General features: G+C 44.6%; 1 protein-coding gene across 1 annotated transcript; it reads left to right on the forward strand.

Annotated features, from left to right (window-relative positions):
- The first annotated feature begins 742 nt into the window (after positions 1-742).
- Positions 743-7,087, forward strand: UBE2V1 (ubiquitin conjugating enzyme E2 V1). The gene is made up of 4 exons (XM_075846107.1): positions 743-871; positions 3,820-3,968; positions 4,737-4,862; positions 6,328-7,087. The coding sequence occupies exons 1-4, from the start codon at positions 850-852 to the stop codon at positions 6,472-6,474; spliced, it is 444 nt and encodes a 147-aa protein (XP_075702222.1). The 5' UTR covers positions 743-849; the 3' UTR covers positions 6,475-7,087.
- The last annotated feature ends 15,850 nt before the right edge of the window (positions 7,088-22,937 follow it).

Genomic DNA, 22,937 nt, shown 5'->3' on the forward strand with positions numbered 1-22,937 from the left:
TACTATGGTGACAACTTTACCGCAGCAGATTTATTTCTATAAGGCCGTGTTCACACAACTTATTTTCAGGCGTATTTAGGTGTGTAAAACGCTCGTATCACGCCTGCAAACCGCTTCCTATCGTATTCATTTTTGGAATGCGCCCTGCGGTTCATATGATTTTTACGCTGGTGAATTAAAAAACACTGTAAAAAAAAAATTTCGTGCGACTTCGTGAAGCGTTTTACAAGCTAATGTTTCCTATTGACGCTTCACAAATACTCCTCAAAATACGCTTCAAGTTTGCGCTAAGATTGAAAAATGTTTTGACCATACGCCCGTAATCGCCTGATTTCTCTTTAAATCCGCTACGTCTTTTTCTGCTTGTAAAATATGCCGTGTGAACTGAGTCTTACGATGGCGGCCATTACACCGGGAGATTATGTGCAGTTTTTAGTCACCATTATCAGTCGTGTTGCACTTTGCTGGCGGCGGCTGCTGAATAGTCGTATTTCTCTACAGGGGAAATGTCCCCACCCTTTTCTGTCAGGGGCCTGCACCATTGCAGAACTACAAACCCCAGCATACCATGCCAGACGTTTGTACGTGTAATTTCGCAGGGCATGCTGGAACTTGTGGTTCTAGAACGACAGGAAGTGTCTGAATAGCTCATTTGCCCTCATCCAATATGGCTGTCATAATGGACTACACCGGGCGGCACTCTATCTTCGCGCTGCTCTCTATGGTGACTCCAGCGCTGTCAGTCATGGCGCTGGCCCCGCCCCGCTCTCCCCTGTGACAGCGGGCTGTGAGGAGCCCGCCTACCGTGACGTCACCGAGAGGCCGGCTCCGGAGCACAGCTAACGCAAGATGGCGGCCACCACGGGCTCAAGTGAGTCGGGTGACGGGGGAAGCGGGGAGGAAGTCGCCTGTGAGAGGGAGAAGGAGCCCCGGGAGGAGCGGCAGGTGTCAGGGGAGGAGGCGGCCCGCTCGGCTTCGGTGGAGCGGTGTCCGGCGTGGCACAGTGAGGGCCGAGGCCTGGTCTCCTCACAACGCACCCGGCCGGGCCCCGGATATATGGACAGAGAGGGGCCCCACACCCAGCCTCGGCCGCGCCCTGTGACCGGCCGTCTTTCCTGCTGCAGCTCCCAAGGGGCCCCTCCCGCTGCACGAACCGCAGCGCCTCTTACTGTCCGGGTCCCTGCAGGGGGAGGGGTGACAGATGGGGCCACAGTGTAATGTCCATCCCCGTGTGACCCACCGGAGCCCGAGGGCTGATCCTGCGGGGCCCGGACCTGTGTGATCAGATGTAGCAGAGCTGACCCTGCGGGGCCCGGCCTGTGTGATGAGATGTAGCAGAGCTGACCCTGCGGGGCCCGGACTGTGTGATCAGATGTAGCAGAGCTGACCCTGCGGGGCCCGGCCTGTGTGATCAGATGTAGCAGAGCTGACCCTGCGGGGCCCGGCCTGTGTGATGAGATGTAGCAGAGCTGACCCTGCGGGGCCCGGCCTGTGTGATGAGATGTAGCAGAGCTGACCCTGCGGGGCCCGGCCTGTGTGATGAGATGTAGCAGAGCTGACCCTGCAGGGCCCGGACTGTGTGATGAGATGTAGCAGAGCTGACCCTGCGGGGCCCGGACTGTGTGATCAGATGTAGCAGAGCTGACCCTGCTGGGCCCGGCCTGTGTGATCAGATGTAGCAGATTATGAGATGTAGTATAGCTGAGTATGTTATCTGCGGTCTTACGTAGGACTATAGAGATGTCAGGCATAATAGGATTTTAGTGATAAGTTCAGTTCTGCTACATCTACGCTGCTGACCCTCCCCCGCAGTGACGTTGAATATCCGCAGAACATGTCATAAATGTGCAGGTCTGTGTCTCCATGGTAACAGACAACCAACAAGCCCTGTGTAGTCTGATCCCGCTGACGTCTGTTCAGAGGGTTTTACACGGGGCGATTATCGGGTTCATAGAACGCTCGTTGTCGATAATTGTCCGGTGTAAACAGGAGACGCGCGGCTGACACGGTAATAATGTACGGGGATGAGCGAGCGGAGTAACGAGCGCTCCTCCCCATCTATAGCTCCGCATGACAGGAGCAAACGAGCGCCGATCATGTAGATCTTGTTGATCGGCGATCACTGCATCGGCCGGTGTAAAAGGGCCTTAAATCCCCCTGCCGTAACTTTATCAAGGAGGTGTAACCCCGACTTCAGGAGCAGACTGCACAGGGCTTGTTTGTTGCCTGTTACTATGGAGACACATCGCTCTGAAGAAGAGCTGTAGACACAAAACGGAATCCACGCCATGTGCAAATTTGCTGAAATTGTTATTTTAGATGCATGGGAGTAATAAAAGTATTCACACCCCGAAAGGAGCCGGCCACGTCCCCCCACATCTAATACCGGCTCAGTCATAGACACCGAGCGCTCATACAGGTCACCGAAACTAACGGGAACGCAGGGGCGGCCAGGAAGAAGAGCGCTGCGCTCCCAGGGGTATCTGGGAGGACGGCGCTGCTTCTTTAAGGGTTTTCAGCATTCGGCAGACGACTCCTTGTCAAGTGTCCGCTCAGATAATGCCTCTTCAATATTCATCACCTATCCAGAGGGCAGGTGTAAAATAACTGATGGTGGGGGTCTGACCGCTGGGACCCCCACTGATCATGAGAACGGGCTCCTGGGAGTGCCATAGTAAGGTGTATAATCCTGTATTATACTCCAGAGCTGCACTCACTATTCTGCTGGTGGGGTCACTGTGTACATACATTACTTATCCTGTACTGATCCTGAGTTTCATCCAGTATTATACTCCAGAGCTGCACTCACAATTCTGCTGGTGGAGTCACTGTGTACATACATTACATTACTTATCCTGTGTTATATCCTGTATTATACTCCAGAGCTGCACTCACTATTCTGCTGGTGGGGTCACTGTGTACATACATTACATTACTTATCCTGTACTGATCCTGAGTTATATCCTGTATTATACTCCAGAGCTGCACTCACTATTCTGCTGGTGGAGTCACTGTGTACATACATTACATTACTTATCCTGTACTGATCCTGAGTTTCATCCAGTATTATACTCCAGAGCTGCACTCACAATTCTGCTGGTGGAGTCACTGTGTACATACATTACATTACTTATCCTGTGTTATATCCTGTATTATACTCCAGAGCTGCACTCACTATTCTGCTGGTGGGGTCACTGTGTACATACATTACATTACTTATCCTGTACTGATCCTGAGTTATATCCTGTATTATACTCCAGAGCTGCACTCACTATTCTGCTGGTGGAGTCACTGTGTACATACATTACATTACTTATTCTGTACTGATCCTGAGTTATATGCTGTATTATACTCCAGAGCTGCACTCACTATTCTGCTGGTGGAGTCGCTGTGTACATACATTACATTACTTATCCTGTACTGATCCTGAGTTATATCCTGTATTATACTCCAGAGCTGCACTCACTATTCTGCTGGTGGAGTCACTGTGTACATACATTACTGATCCTGAGTTATATCCTGGATTATACTCCAGAGCTGCACTCACTATTCTGCTGGTGGGGTCACTGCCCAATGCGCCAAAGAGCAACGTGATGATAAATCCGATTTGGGCCGGAGAAATGGCAGCAGCCGCATTGCTGTGTTTGTCGGCCCCCACATTGGCTCCTGTAATGTTCCTTGTGTTGTTTCGGGAGGGATGTAGTCGGGTAATTCATTGTCCCAGGCTATGATGCGACCCCTCATGTAACCCCTTTGTTCTCGGGTAACCAGCTCAGTCAGCGGAGGACGTCGTCCTGATCTTTCTTTTTCTCTTTTTAGGTGTCAAAGTTCCTCGTAATTTTCGGCTTTTGGAAGAACTTGAAGAAGGTCAGAAAGGAGTTGGTGATGGAACCGTTAGTTGGGGTCTGGTAGATGATGAGGACATGACCCTCACAAGATGGACTGGTATGATTATTGGACCCCCTAGAGTAAGTATAAGGTCGATACACACGGACGCCGCCATCTGTCATATTTACCCCAGTAACGAGGTGATTGGCCTATGATGTTGGGGCGGCGGTGATCCTGCCGGGCCTTAGAGACAACAGGGAGAAAACTGCTGGGGCGACGTCCTACGTTTTTGAGTGATGTGAACTTTGCCTCGTATGTTGTCAATTGGTTGCTAATGAGTTTTCCTTTTAATGCTTCTGTGCAGATCTTGATTCACGTTTTTATGCCGTGTCCGGTGATGTTGTTTTTTTGGAGACCCTTTCAGGAGGCGATCAGTGTAACTCCTTACTTTATACTCCTTCCTGACAATGGCTTGAAAAAAAAACTGCACCAGAAAACTGCATGTGTGAATCAAGTCTAAAGGAGTGTGTATGGTGCGGTAAATCTGCTGAATCCTCAGTCCTCCTGTGAGACGTTAAACGAAAAGTAGCAAACATGGCCGCAGTACTCGTCTGTAGAAATCCTGCATGGAACAGGTTAACATCCTGCTGATCTCTTACAATTTTGGCAGGTAAGGGGCAGGGCTCAGACGAGGGGGAGGGCTCCTTACAGCCAGACAGAGGATATGAAGGAGGAGGAGGGGGACATGGCTGATCTCCTGCAACACGTGGAGAAGACCATTGTAATCTGAAACAAAATCGGATTAAAAGTGGCAGTGCTGGGATATTTAAAAACCTATTTTTGTGCATTTTCTATGTTTGGGGCTCGGCTTGTCACGTTGACTGTAATTCATTTTTTTTCTTTTTCAGACAATTTATGAAAACCGGATATACAGCCTTAAAATAGAGTGTGGCCCGAAATACCCGGAATCTCCTCCGTTCCTCAAATTTGTAACGAAAATTAATATGAATGGCGTGAATAATTCTAACGGTGTGGTGAGTAGGAGGCTTCTCCCTGATACGTCACCTGTGGGCACTGAGCAGATGATGGAGGAGGTCAGGACCTCGGAGGAGCTACACACCCGGGGCCTGCAACTTCTCTGCTCCTCTGTCCCCATGGCAACACGCCCGCTGCCTGTCTGACCCCAAATTACCACCTCCGTGACTGATGGATGTGGACGGTGAGGATCTTGTCATGGGAGCTGAGGAGCTGCACAAGGACTGGGCACCTTAGTGGGGGGTGTATGAGCAGGGGTCGGGATGGCAGAGCTCGTACCAGTCTATTAAATAGAATAATGCAGAACCGGAGACTCGTTGTGATGTAAATCTCTGCCCTTCCGATGAGTGTTGTAAATCGAGTCACATAGCGGTCGCTTCTTGTATCCGTCTCGCTGGCTCAGCTCACAAGTAGTGGTGTCCCTCATTGTATGGAGCCGCCGTGCCCCTGTCCTGTGTGTCCGCAAACATGGCGGCTTCCGGCTACTGTCACTCAGCTGTCAATAGTGATGGACCAAAAATAACAAGCAAAAGTGTCCGATCTCCCACAGAAGAAAATGTGACATAAGATCCAAAGAAAGTAAAGAACGAGACGGGACGTCGGCTCCTCACATCTTATATTTATATGGCATCAAATGGAGTTCTGCCCAAAACTGTTCTAAATGGGAAGCGGAGGGCCGGCGATCGCACTCTTCTAATCTGATTTGTACGACAATCACTACAGAATAACAGGGGTTCCAGCATGACTGACTGTGCGGGAAGGTAATATCAGATCAGCAGAGAGACCGTCAGTCCATGCAGACGGTGGTCATGACGACATCGGGCGGTGATCACTAGATCGATAGATACAACTTTATTTATCCCCAAGGGGAAATTCCACCATTTACAATACGTAAAATATAATACAAATATTTTATACACCTAAAAAAATCCACAAACCTACAGATAATCCTACTAATTCCTCATCACACATATTATAAAGTGCAGCAGGAATAAAAGATGGTCTGAATCTCTCCTTCCGGAGCGCAGATTCCTTAAGAAATCTATCCGACTCATTGCCTTTCTATGCACCTTCTCCGTATTCTCTATCCATTTAAAACTTTCCATCCGAGTATATTCCCAAATACTTATAAGATGTCGCCCGCTCCACTTCCTGATCACAAATAGACTCCGGCGCCACCGTTTCCGTTTTTCTACTTAGGTCGATAATCATTTCTTTGGTTTTGCTAATTTTCAATTCTAAACTGTTTCTACCGCTGCAACCTACAAAATGTGATATCATATTCCGACACTAGAGGGCAGCATGACAGACGATCATAACTGGAGCTTTATTTTGAGGGTTCCCAGGGGTCGGTGGGAATGACAAATGTCCAGGGTCTATATTATGTGACTGAAGTCTGGATTTCCACTCTGACCTCTGCCCTTGTGTTTTCTTTTTTTTCCCCCCTTTTTCCTTTTGCTCCAGGTGGATCCCAGAGCCATCTCCGTTCTAGCAAAATGGCAGAATTCCTATAGCATCAAAGTCGTCCTGCAAGAACTGCGGCGTCTAATGATGTCCAAAGAAAATATGAAACTTCCGCAGCCCCCCGAAGGACAATGTTACAGCAATTAAGAAACAAACCACAAAAAACACACAAAACAAAAAACCAACAAAAAAAGAAGAGAGAAAATGGTTCGTGCCCAATGTACAAGGAGTTGAAGCTCCCGTCATGTTCCGCAGTAGTACGTTTTCTAGTTACATCTCGTAGGCGTCAGACATAGCGGAAGATTTCCCCGGATAAAGGCGGTTTATCTTGAGACGCTGTAAATTCTACTAAACAATTTTTTTTTTTTTTCCCCATTTACGGAAGTTTGTGCTATAACGATAATCCTGTCGCATAGTCGACGTTGCGGTGTCAAGAAAAACAAAAATTTCTATTTAAGTTTGTTCCTGTTTGCGAGCAGCGTGGCGCGTCATCCGACCGTGAAGCCGGTATCACAATCACATTATTGCTGCCGTTTATTTGTTACGGTTTTCTTTTCCTCGCTGTAGACGTTTAGTTGCGAGCAGTTTGACTCCGTCGAGGCGTCTGTTGTTTCCTCATTTCGTATTTTTATTTTTTCTGCTATATTCTTTGTGTCCAGTTTTCAGACTGGGTTTCATGGACTACTAATGAGAATGCGTGCTAACTTGGGTCATCCCCTCCCCCCCCTTGTGTCGTCTCTAATAAATGCTGGATGTGGCAGATTGTGAGTCTTGTCATTTCATCGCCGTTGCTGCTTCTGATGGATGGCGGCGCAGTTTTGGCATTGACCGGTCTTGGTGATTTTTCTGATAATCCTGTCCGACCCTTCGGGGATTGGTTACGGTTTCCGGCTGTTGGCGTCTATAGATGCATCCAGTCCCTTCCATCTGAAGAATTATTTTTTAGTCAATAAGTTGTATCTCACTAAGTCCCTGTTCACACTATGGAATTTCACGCTGATTCCAATGTGTTTTCCATTCCTGAATCCGCGTGAATTCCGTTGGTAACAAGGCTCCCATAGATGTCAATGTTCAACGAGTCTCTAGTCTCTTCTTGAAGCAGTTCCTGCGCTGTATTCCTCCAGGAAAGAGGTGTCGGAAGCCACAATGGTCAGCCTCCCATTTCTGCTGTGGACTATCCGCATACATGTTGGATTCTCCACTAGAAATAATTAGTTGTGTGCACAAGGCCTTGGGCTTCATTCAGACAGTCATAATGCAGCTTCATTTTACTGTCCGCATTACAACCGCAAGTCCCTTCCTGATTGGTTGAGCCTGGAATTGCAGTCATGTGGGTGGTAAAATGCAGCTGCTTTACATGGCGGTTGTGCCGTCTTCCTCCATGGTGAAGCAATCCGTGGGAAGAACGATGGTATGAGGCACAATGGGCCCCGGACCCCCATCAATATCACATAATATAGACTGATGTGTCTGGCAGAGCTGATACACGGTGTTATATTGAGGGCTGGGGATCACACGGATCCCTGTGTATCCGCTCTACCTGGTGGAGGGTCCAAGTGGCAGCAGCTTCTTCTAAGATCTGCCCTACGCCTCGTCCCGCACGTAGAGGTTCATTTTATAAGATTTTTTGAACTCTGCAGAAAAGAAAATACAAGAAGGTCGTGACAGTCGCTGCAAACGAGGAGCGAATATGAAGATCGAAGCCAGAGGTGTGTGGGGTTTTGTACCTTCAGCTCCGTCCACCATTACAGGGTGCTCACACGTGTAAAATATTCCACCGCTAGTTCTCGTGCAATGTTTTCCCTGTAGATCTACATTGTAAACATACGCTGCAGAAATACAAAGTACCCCCACCTGTGCGGCGCCCCTCACCCTCAGTGCGCCCCTCACCCTCAGTGCGCCCCTCACCCTCAGTGCGCCCCTCACCCTCAGTGCGCCCCTCACCCTCAGTGCGCCCCTCACCCTCAGTGCTCCCCTCACCCTCAGTGCGCCCCTCACCCTCAGTGCGCCCCTCACCCTCAGTGCTCCCCTCACCCTCAGTGCTCCCCTCACCCTCAGTGCTCCCCTCACCCTCAGTGCTCCCCTCACCCTCAGTGCTCCCCTCACCCTCAGTGCTCCCCTCACCCTCAGTGCGCCCCTCACCCTCAGTGCGCCGTGTTGTGGACAATGGCAGATCCTCCTCCAGCCGCACTTCACGTGATCCACTGATTGTTTAGAAAAATGTAAAATCTTTCTAATCTTTCATGTTTGAAGTTTGAGCAGCTTGTATGTGTAGATGTGACTGGTCCACGACTGGATGAGAACAAGTCTACGGCATCGTGCAAAATCCTCCAATAACCTCGCTCGCTATAGCCGCAGGCTGGGGAGCAATGAGCTGCAGGAGTTTAGACAGATTTTTTTTTTTCATTTACTTGGTTACTATTGGCTTCTGATTTGTTTTATTTATTTACTTCTTAATCCTTGTGTGATGAAAAGTTCTGCAACTTTCAATTATCACAATTTTCAATATCCGCTTATCGTCCGCCTGTTCACATCACCGTTCATTTCCGTCCCGGGGTTCCGTCGGAGGTTTCTGCTATTGATTCCGTGGGAAAACCGGAAACCTGCCGGAATGATGACGAACGGAAACCATTAGCAATGTTTCTGTCACCATTGAGCAATGGTGACTGAAACGGAAGCGGTGGTTTCACTTTACGTTGCGGGGTTCACCCGACAGAAACCTCCGACGGAATGGAAAGCAAACGGTGATGTGAACAGGCCCTAAGGCTTCGTTCACATCAGCGTTGGGTTCCGTTTATGGGTTCTGTCAGACCTTTCCATCGGGGCAACCCATGAACAGAAACCAAACAGAAACCATAGCTTTCCGTTAGCTAAAAGAATGCAGTTGTTGCGACTTGTGCGGCGTATTACGGCACAAAAATCGCAACTACGCAAAACAAACAAAAAATCATACGTACCAAGAATGCCGACTCCTTCCTGCAGTCCGGCCTCCATGTAACCGCTGCAGCCAATCAGGCCGATCACTGGCTGCAGCGTCACTTGGCCGGCAACGTCATCGTAGGAGACCGCACTACGCACAGAGAACATGGAGGGGGTAAGTATGAGCTTTTTCTTCCACAGCGGAAAGTCCGTATGAAAAACCCATTTTTCTGACAGAATGTGCTGCGGGTTCCAGACCGGACACGCTGCGTGATTATCTGACCCGTGGGATCCCGGCCTAAAAACTGCAACAAATCTGTTGCAGGATTTCTGCTCCCCGTTGCAGTCTATGGACAAAACACGCAGCATCTCTGCACAGACTGCGGAATTTGAAGTCGCACCGCAGAACACGTTCTGTACGACTTTTGTGCGTTTTTTTTCCCGCATCGTAGGCGTGAGTTTCAAAATCTCATTGACTTTGCTGCAGAATTTCCACACTGCATTTCTTTGTGGGACTTTTTATAATACGTGGGAACCCGGTCTTAGGATGTTAACAATGTTTTTGTACACTGACCGCAAGTAGAGATCTTAAAAATGGTGAAGAACTGAAGCGCATTAAGGGTATGTTCACACGCCCTATTTACGGACATAATTCAGGCGTTTTACGCCTGGAATTACGACCGAAAAAACTGCTCCAAACCGTCGGCAAACATCTGCCCATTGAATTCAATGGGTCTTACGATGTTCTGTGCAGACGGGATTTTTTTTTTTACGCACCGCTGTCAAAAGACGGCCGCCTCAAAGAAGTGCCTGTCACTTCTTGGGATGTAATTGGAGCCGTTTTCCATTGACTCCATTGAAATATAGCTCCAATTACATCCGTAATGGACGCCGCGAAAAATGCCTGCACTTGCCATTACGTCTGAAATGCAGGAGCTGTTTTCGCCTGAAAACCGCTCCGTAACTTCAGACGTATTTTATGTTTGCGTGTGAACATAGCCTGAGGGGGAATTTCTCATTGGTTGTGCACTAGTTTTCTGGTGTAGAAATGTTACAATTTTCAGAAAAAAATAAAACCACAACTTTTATGGCATTTGCGCTCAAGCTTCTTTATTAAAAAGTAGGTGGGGCTTAGAGGAAACGGGCAGGGCTGTAGTAGGTTTGACTTTCTGGCCCTCCGTCAGCCAAAGATTCACCTAATTTATTAAGAGGCGTGCACATCCTGCGCTCTTTAGATTGACTGGCGTCTTGAATGCAGCTCTTAATAAATTCCCTCAGTCTATTAGAAAGAAACCACTGTTAAGCTGGGTTCACACGGCCAAATTTCAGACGTATACGAGGCGTATTATGCCTCGTTTTACGTCTGAAAATAGGGCTACAATACGTCGGCAAACATCTGCCCATTCATTTGAATGGGTTTGCCGACGTACTGTGCAGACCTGTCATTTACGTGTCGTCATTTGACAGCTGTCAAACGACGACGCGTAAATTTACTGCCTCGGCAAATAAATGCAGGACACTTCTATACATTATATGCGGGACACTTATATACATTATATGCAGGACACTTATATACATTATATGCGGGACACTTATATACATTATATGCGGGACACTTATATACATTACATGCGGGACACTTATATACATTATATGCGGGACACTTATATACATTATATGCGGGACACTTATATACATTATATGCGGGACACTTATATACATTACATGCGGGACACTTATATACATTACATGCGGGACACTTATATACATTACATGCGGGACACTTATATACACTATATGCGGGACACTTATATACACTATATGCGGGACACTTATATACATTATATGCGGGACACTTATATACATTATATGCGGGACACTTCTATACATTATATGCGGGACACTTCTATACATTATATGCGGGACACTTATATACATTATATGCGGGACACTTATATACATTATATGCGGGACACTTATATACATTATATGCGGGACACTTATATACATTACATGCGGGACACTTATATACATTACATGCGGGACACTTATATACATTACATGCGGGACACTTATATACATTACATGCGGGACACTTATATACATTATATGCGGGACACTTATATACATTACATGCGGGACACTTATATACATTACATGCGGGACACTTATATACATTATATGCGGGACACTTATATACATTATATGCGGGACACTTCTATACATTATATGCGGGACACTTATATACATTATATGCGGGACACTTATATACATTACATGCGGGACACTTATATACATTATATGCGGGACACTTATATACATTATATACGGGACACTTATATACATTATATGCGGGACACTTATATACATTATATGCGGGACACTTATATACATTATATGCGGGACACTTCTATACATTATATGCGGGACACTTATATACATTATATGCGGGACACTTATATACATTATATGCGGGACACTTATATACATTACATGCGGGACACTTATATACATTATATGCGGGACACTTATATACATTATATGCGGGACACTTATATACATTATATGCGGGACACTTATATACATTACATGCGGGACACTTATATACATTACATGCGGGACACTTATATACATTACATGCGGGACACTTATATACACTATATGCGGGACACTTATATACACTATATGCGGGACACTTATATACATTATATGCGGGACACTTATATACATTATATGCGGGACACTTATATACATTATATGCGGGACACTTCTATACATTATATGCGGGACACTTCTATACATTATATGCGGGACACTTATATACATTATATGCGGGACACTTATATACATTATATGCGGGACACTTATATACATTATATGCGGGACACTTATATACATTACATGCGGGACACTTATATACATTACATGCGGGACACTTATATACATTACATGCGGGACACTTATATACATTACATGCGGGACACTTATATACATTATATGCGGGACACTTATATACATTACATGCGGGACACTTATATACATTACATGCGGGACACTTATATACATTATATGCGGGACACTTATATACATTATATGCGGGACACTTCTATACATTATATGCGGGACACTTCTATACATTATATGCGGGACACTTATATACATTATATGCGGGACACTTATATACATTATATGCAGGACACTTCTATACATTATATGCGGGACACTTATATACATTATATGCGGGACACTTCTATACATTATATGCGGGACACTTATATACATTATATGCGGGACACTTATATACATTATATACGGGACACTTATATACATTACATGCGGGACACTTATATACACTATATGCGGGACACTTATATACACTATATGCGGGACACTTATATACATTATATGCGGGACACTTATATACATTATATGCGGGACACTTATATACATTATATGCGGGACACTTCTATACATTATATGCGGGACACTTCTATACATTATATGCGGGACACTTCTATACATTATATGCGGGACACTTCTATACATTATATGCGGGACACTTCTATACATTATATGCGGGACACTTATATACATTATATGCGGGGCACTTATATACGTTATATGCGGGACACTTCTATACGTTATATGCGGGACACTTCTATACGTTATATGCGGGACACTTCTATACGTTATATGCGGGACACTTCTATACGTTATATGCGGGACACTTCTATACGTTATATGCGGGACACTTCTATACGTTATATGCGGGACACTTCTATACGTTATATGCGGGACACTTCTATACGTTATATGCGGGACACTTCTATACGTTATATGCGGGACACTTATATACGTTATATGCGGGACAATATGCGTGTATTATGTGTGTACATCGGGGCGTGTTTACTTCTTTTACTAGCTGGGCGTTCTGATGAGAAGTATCATCCACTTCTCTTCAGAACGCCCAGCTTTTGGCAGATCACGCTGTGACGTCACTCACAGGTCCTGCATCGTGTCAGACGAGCGAGGACACATCGGCACCAGAGGCTACAGTTGATTCTGCAGCAGCATCGGCGTTTGCAGGTAAGTAGCTACATGGACTGCAGAATCAACTGAAGCCTCTGGTGCCGATGTGTCCGACACGATGCAGGACCTGTGAGTGACGTCACAGCGTGATCTGCCAAAAGCTGGGCGTTCTGAAGAGAAGTGGATGATACTTCTCATCAGAACGCCCAGCTAGTAAAAGAAGTAAACACGGCCCGATGTACACACATAATACACGCCCAGATGTACGCACATAATACACGCCCAGATGTAACACACATAATACACGCCCCGATGTACACACATAATACACGCCCAGATGTAACACACACATAATACACGCCCCGATGTAACACACATAATACACGCCCCGATGTAACACACATAATACACGCCCAGATGTACACACATAATACACGCCCCGATGTACACACATAATACACGCCCAGATGTAACACACATAATACACGCCCAGATGTAACACACATAATACACGCCCAGATGTAACACACACATAATACACGCCCAGATGTAACACACACATAATACACGCCCCGATGTAACACACATAATACACGCCCCGATGTAACACACATAATACACGCCCCGATGTAACACACATAATACACGCCCCGATGTAACACACATAATACACGCCCCGATGTAACACACATAATACACTCCCCGATGTAACACACATAATACACTCCCCGATGTAACACACATAATACACTCCCCGATGTAACACACATAATACACTCCCCGATGTAACACACATAATACACGGCCCGATGTAACACACATAATACACGCCCAGATGTAACACACATAATACACGCCCCGATGTAACACACATAATACACGCCCCGATGTAACACACATAATACACGCCCAGATGTAACACACATAATACACGCCCAGATGTACGCACATAATACACGGCCCGATGTAACACACATAATACACGCCCCGATGTAACACACACAATACACGCCCCGATGTAACACACACAATACACGCCCCGATGTAACACACATAATACACGCCCAGATGTAACACACATAATACACGCCCGATGTAACACACATAATACACGGCCCGATGTAACACACATAATACACGGCCCGATGTAACACACATAATACACGCCCAGATGTAACACACATAATACACGCCCAGATGTAACACATAATACACGCCCCGATGTAACACACATAATACACGCCCAGATGTAACACATAATACACGCCCCGATGTAACACACATAATACACGCCCCGATGTAACACACATAATACACGCCCCGATGTAACACACATAATACACGGCCCGATGTAACACACATAATACACGCCCAGATGTAACACACATAATACACGCCCCGATGTAACACACATAATACACGCCCCGATGTAACACACATAATACACGGCCCGATGTAACACACATAATACACGCCCAGATGTAACACACATAATACACGCCCCGATGTAACACACATAATACACGCCCCGATGTAACACACATAATACACGCCCAGATGTAACACACATAATACACGCCCAGATGTAACACACATAATACACGCCCAGATGTAACACACATAATACACGCCCCGATGTAACACACATAATACACGCCCAGATGTAACACACACAATACACGCCCCGATGTAACACACACAATACACGCCCCGATGTAACACACATAATACACGCCCCGATGTAACACACATAATACACGCCCAGATGTACGCACATAATACACGGCCCGATGTAACACACATAATACACGGCCCGATGTAACACACATAATACACGCCCAGATGTACGCACATAATACACGCCCAGATGTAACACACATAATACACGCCCCGATGTAACACACATAATACACGCCCCGATGTACACACACAATACACGCCCAGATGTAACACACATAATACACGCCCAGATGTACGCACATAATACACGGCCCGATGTAACACACATAATACACGGCCCGATGTACGCACATAATACACGGCCCGATGTACGCACATAATACACGGCCCGATGTAACACACATAATACACGGCCCGATGTAACACACATAATACACGCCCCGATGTAACACACATAATACACGCCCCGATGTAACACACATAATACACGGCCCGATGTAACGCACATAATACACGGCCCGATGTAACGCACATAATACACGGCCCGATGTAACGCACATAATACACGCCCAGATGTAACGCACACAATACACGCCCCGATGTAACGCACACAATACACGCCCCGATGTAACGCACACAATACACGCCCAGATGTAACGCACATAATACACGGCCCGATGTAACGCACACAATACACGCCCAGATGTAACACACACAATACACGCCCAGATGTAACACACATAATACACGCCCCGATGTAACACACATAATACACGCCCAGATGTAACACACACAATACACGCCCCGATGTAACACACATAATACACGCCCAGATATAATACACGCCCCGATGTAACACACACAATACACGCCCCGATGTAACACACATAATACACGCCCCGATGTAACACACATAATACACGCCCCGATGTAACACACATAATACACGGCCCGATGTAACGCACATAATACACGGCCCGATGTAACGCACATAATACACGGCCCGATGTAACGCACATAATACACGCCCAGATGTAACGCACACAATACACGCCCCGATGTAACGCACACAATACACGCCCCGATGTAACGCACACAATACACGCCCAGATGTAACGCACATAATACACGGCCCGATGTAACGCACACAATACACGCCCAGATGTAACACACACAATACACGCCCAGATGTAACACACATAATACACGCCCCGATGTAACACACATAATACACGCCCAGATGTAACACACACAATACACGCCCCGATGTAACACACATAATACACGCCCAGATATAATACACGCCCCGATGTAACACACACAATACACGCCCCGATGTAACACACATAATACACGCCCCGATGTAACACACATAATACACGCCCCGATGTAACACACATAATACACGCCCCGATGTAACACACATAATACACGGCCCGATGTAACACACATAATACACGCCCAGATGTACACACATAATACACGCCCAGATGTAACACACATAATACACGCCCAGATGTAACACACATAACACGCCCAGATGTAACACACATTACACGCCCAGATGTAACACACATAATACACGCCCAGATGTAACACACATAATACACGCCCAGATGTAACACACACAATACACGCCCAGATGTAACACACACAATACACGCCCAGATGTAACACACACAATACACGCCCAGATGTAACGCACACAATACACGCCCAGATGTAACGCACACAATACACGCCCAGATGTAACGCACATAATACACGCCCAGATGTAACGCACATAATACACGCCCAGATGTAACGCACATAATACACGCCCAGATGTAACGCACATAATACACGCCCAGATGTAACACACACAATACACGCCCCGATGTAACGCACACAATACACGCCCCGATGTAACGCACACAATACACGCCCAGATGTAACGCACACAATACACGCCCAGATGTAACGCACATAATACACGCCCCGATGTACACACATAATACACGCCCCGATGTACACACATAATACACGCCCCGATGTAACACACACAATACACGCCCAGATGTAACACACATAATACACGCCCAGATGTACACACATAATACACGCCCAGATGTAACACACATAATACACGCCCAGATGTAACACACATAATACACGCCCAGATGTAACACACATAATACACGCCCAGATGTACACACATAATACACGCCCAGATGTAACACACATAATACACGCCCAGATGTAACACACACAATACACGCCCCGATGTAACGCACACAATACACGCCCCGATGTAACGCACACAATACACGCCCAGATGTAACGCACACAATACACGCCCAGATGTAACGCACACAATACACGCCCCGATGTACACACATAATACACGCCCCGATGTACACACATAATACACGCCCAGATGTAACACACACAATACACGCCCAGATGTAACACACATAATACACGCCCAGATGTACACACATAATACACGCCCAGATGTAACACACATAATACACGCCCAGATGTAACACACATAATACACGCCCAGATGTACACACATAATACACGCCCAGATGTAACACACATAATACACGCCCAGATGTAACACACATAATACACGCCCAGATGTACACACATAATACACGCCCCGATGTAACACACACAATACACGCCCAGATGTAACACACATAATACACGCCCAGATGTAACACACATAATACACGCCCAGATGTACACACATAATACACGCCCCGATGTAACACACATAATACACGCCCAGATGTAACACACATAATACACGCCCCGATGTAACACACATAATACACGCCCAGATGTACGCACATAATACACGGCCCGATGTAACACACATAATACACGGCCCGATGTAACACACATAATACACGCCCAGATGTAACACACATAATACACGCCCAGATGTAACACACATAATACACGGCCCGATGTAACACACATAATACACGCCCAGATGTAACACACATAATACACGCCCCGATGTAACACACATAATACACGCCCAGATGTACGCACATAATACACGGCCCGATGTAACACACATAATACACGGCCCGATGTAACACACATAATACACGCCCAGATGTAACACACATAATACACGCCCAGATGTACGCACATAATACACGCCCAGATGTAACACACATAATACACGCCCAGATGTACGCACATAATACACGCCCAGATGTAACACACATAATACACGCCCAGATGTAACACACATAATACACGGCCCGATGTAACACACATAATACACGCCCAGATGTAACACACACAATACACGCCCCGATGTAACACACACAATACACGCCCCGATGTAACGCACACAATACACGCCCCGATGTAACGCACACAATACACGCCCCGATGTAACGCACACAATACACGCCCAGATGTAACGCACACAATACACGCCCAGATGTAACGCACACAATACACGCCCAGATGTAACGCACACAATACACGCCCAGATGTAACGCACACAATACACGCCCAGATGTAACGCACATAATACACGCCCCGATGTACACACATAATACACGCCCCGATGTACACACATAATACACGCCCAGATGTAACACACATAATACACGCCCCGATGTAACACACATAATACACGCCCAGATGTAACACACATAATACACGCCCAGATGTACACACATAATACACGCCCAGATGTACACACATAATACACGCCCAGATGTACACACATAATACACGCCCAGATGTAACACACATAATACACGCCCCGATGTAACACACAATACACGCCCCGATGTACACACATAATACACGCCCAGATGTAACACACACAATACACGCCCCGATGTAACACACATAATACACGGCCCGATGTAACACACATAATACACGCCCAGATGTAACACACATAATACACGCCCCGATGTAACACACATAATACACGCCCAGATGTAACACACATAATACACGCCCAGATGTAACACACATAATACACGCCCAGATGTAACACACATAATACACGGCCCGATGTAACACACATAATACACGCCCAGATGTAACACACATAATACACGCCCCGATGTAACACACATAATACACGCCCAGATGTACGCACATAATACACGGCCCGATGTAACACACATAATACACGGCCCGATGTAACACACATAATACACGCCCAGATGTAACACACATAATACACGCCCAGATGTACGCACATAATACACGCCCAGATGTACGCACATAATACACGCCCAGATGTAACACACATAATACACGGCCCGATGTAACACACATAATACACGGCCCGATGTAACGCACATAATACACGCCCCGATGTAACGCACACAATACACGCCCCGATGTAACGCACATAATACACGCCCAGATGTAACACACACAATACACGCCCCGATGTAACACACAATACACGCCCAGATGTAACGCACAAAATACACGCCCAGATGTACCGCACATAATACACGCCCAGATGTAACACACATAATACACGCCCAGATGTACACACATAATACACGCCCAGATGTACACACATAATACACGCCCAGATGTACACACATAATACACGCCCAGATGTACACACATAATACACGCCCAGATGTAACACACATAATACACGCCCCGATGTAACACACAATACACGCCCCGATGTACACACATAATACACGCCCCGATGTAACACACATAATACACGCCCCGATGTAACACACATAATACACGCCCCGATGTAACACACAATACACGCCCCGATGTAACACACATAATACACGCCCAGATGTAACACACACAATACACGCCCCGATGTAACACACAATACACGCCCAGATGTAACGCACAAAATACACGCCCAGATGTACCGCACATAATACACGCCCAGATGTACCGCACATAATACACGCCCAGATGTAACACACATAATACACGCCCAGATGTACACACATAATACACGCCCAGATGTAACACACATAATACACGCCCCGATGTAACACACATAATACACGCCCAGATGTAACACACATAATACACGCCCACTTGTACTTTTACTTTTAAACACACCCACTTGGACTTTTGCAAGCCTCATTTGCATAACTACAAAAATGGTCATAACTTGGCCAAAAATGCTCGTTTTTTAAAAATAAAAACGTTACTGTAATCTACATTGCAGCGCCGATCACAGGCAATAGCAGATAGGGGTGCAAAATCTGGTGACAGAGCCTCTTTAAGCTTTTTGCATAGGGGTCCATTCACACGTTGCAATTGAGGTGCATTTAGAACCGCAGTGAAAACCGCATCTGTAAACTGCATGCCTTTACCATGTTTTTCAATGCGGTTCAATGCATATTTTACCGCAACCGCATCAAAAAAATTAATCAAATCCGGGTATAAATGCATGCGGTTTTCGAGTGCTGTTTTTCAATGCAGTTCTAACCGCAGAGTATGAATGGACCCCAAAACGAAAAATCTCTTCAAGTAATGTTCGGCTGGTGTTCTGCTATTGGTCCTGATAATCACATGATCCTCGGGGGATGTCGGCTGTTGGACATAATTAGACAATTGTCCCAATATTAAAGATGTCAGACAAAGTTACAGGACAAATGCAGAGCATCAACCATAGACCCCAAAATGTTTCTCTAACCGGCCTAACGGATGAAGACCGTACAGCCATGTGAAGCCTGGGTCATCGTAATGTTATCTGGCTTCCTCACTACACGGGCTGTAGATGGGAGACGCACAGGCCGCTGCTCAATATGATCCTCCGCTACAGGTAAAGCCCAGATGCAGCGTCTGCACCTACAAAACAAGGGGCCTCCTGATTGGATCACAGATTCCCGCAGCTGCAGTTGTCTTTCCAGCAATGTCCATGTTGTGGCTGCAGCAGAGCGGAAAGTGAGAATGTCTGGAGGCTTCAAACTTAAATACATTCGGAGTATATAATCTATTATATTATACGAGTGTATGTGATACGTCATATTATATATTATACATTGTGAGTGTATGGGTAGGTTATATTATATATTATACATTGTGAGTGTATGGGTAGGTTATATTATATATTGTACATTGTGAGTGTATGGGTAGGTTATATTATATATTGTACATTGTGAGTGTATGGGTAGGTTATATTATATATTATACATTGTGAGTGTATGGGTAGGTTATATTATATATTGTACATTGTGAGTGTATGGGTAGGTTATATTATACATTGTGAGTGTATTGGTATGTTATATTATATATTATACATTGTGAGTGTATTGGTATGTTATATTATATATTATACATTGTGAGTGTATGGGTAGGTTATATTATATATTGTACATTGTGAGTGTATGGGTAGGTTATATTATATATTATACATTGTGAGTGTATGGGTAGGTTATATTATATATTGTACATTGTGAGTGTATGGGTAGGTTATATTATATATTGTACATTGTGAGTGTATGGGTAGGTTATATTATACATTGTGAGTGTATTGGTATGTTATATTATATATTATACATTGTGAGTGTATTGGTATGTTATATTATATATTATACATTGTGAGTGTATGGGTAGGTTATATTATATATTATATATTGTGAGTGTATGAGTAGGTTATATTATATATTATACATTGTGAGTGTATGGGTAGGTTATATTATATATTGTACATTGTGAGTGTATGGGTAGGTTATATTATATATTATACATTGTGAGTGTATGGATAGGTTATATTATATATTGTACATTGTGAGTGTATGGGTAGGTTATATTATATATTATACATTGTGAGTGTATGGGTAGGTTATATTATATATTGTACATTGTGAGTGTATGGGTAGGTTATATTATATATTATACATTGTGAGTGTATGGGTAGGTTATATTATATATTGTACATTGTGAGTGTATGGGTAGGTTATATTATACATTGTGAGTGTATGGGTAGGTTATATTATATATTGTACATTGTGAGTGTATGGGTAGGTTATATTATACATTGTGAGTGTATGGGTAGGTTATATTATACATTGTGAGTGTATGGGTTGGTTATATTATATATTATACATTGTGAGTGTATGGGTAGGTTATATTATATATTGTACATTGTGAGTGTATGGGTAGGTTATATTATACATTGTGAGTGTATGGGTAGGTTATATTATATATTATACATTGTGAGTGTATGGGTAGGTTATATTATATATTATACATTGTGAGTGTATGGGTAGGTTATATTATATATTGTACATTGTGAGTGTATGGGTAGGTTATATTATATATTATACATTGTGAGTGTATGGGTAGGTTATATTATATATTATACATTGTGAGTGTATGGGTAGGTTATATTATATATTATACATTGTGAGTGTATGGGTAGGTTATATTATATATTGTACATTGTGAGTGTATGGGTAGGTTATATTATATATTATATATTGTGAGTGTATGGGTAGGTTATATTATATATTATACATTGTGAGTGTATGGGTAGGTTATATTATATATTGTACATTGTGAGTGTATGGGTAGGTTATATTATATATTATACATTGTGAGTGTATGGGTAGGTTATATTAGATATTGTACATTGTGAGTGTATGGGTAGGTTATATTATATATTATACATTGTGAGTGTATGGGTAGGTTATATTATATATTATACATTGTGAGTGTATGGGTAGGTTATATTATATATTATACATTGTGAGTGTATGGGTAGGTTATATTATATATTGTACATTGTGAGTGTATGGGTAGGTTATATTATATATTGTACATTGTGAGTGTATGGGTAGGTTATATTATATATTATACATTGTGAGTGTATGGGTAGGTTATATTATATATTATACATTGTGAGTGTATGGGTAGGTTATATTATATATTATACATTGTGAGTGTATGGGTAGGTTATATTGTACATAGTGAGTGTATGGGTAGGTTATATTATATATTATACATTG

Source organism: Rhinoderma darwinii, chromosome 13, assembly GCF_050947455.1.
Source record: "Rhinoderma darwinii isolate aRhiDar2 chromosome 13, aRhiDar2.hap1, whole genome shotgun sequence".
Classification (NCBI taxonomy): domain Eukaryota; kingdom Metazoa; phylum Chordata; class Amphibia; order Anura; family Rhinodermatidae; genus Rhinoderma; species Rhinoderma darwinii.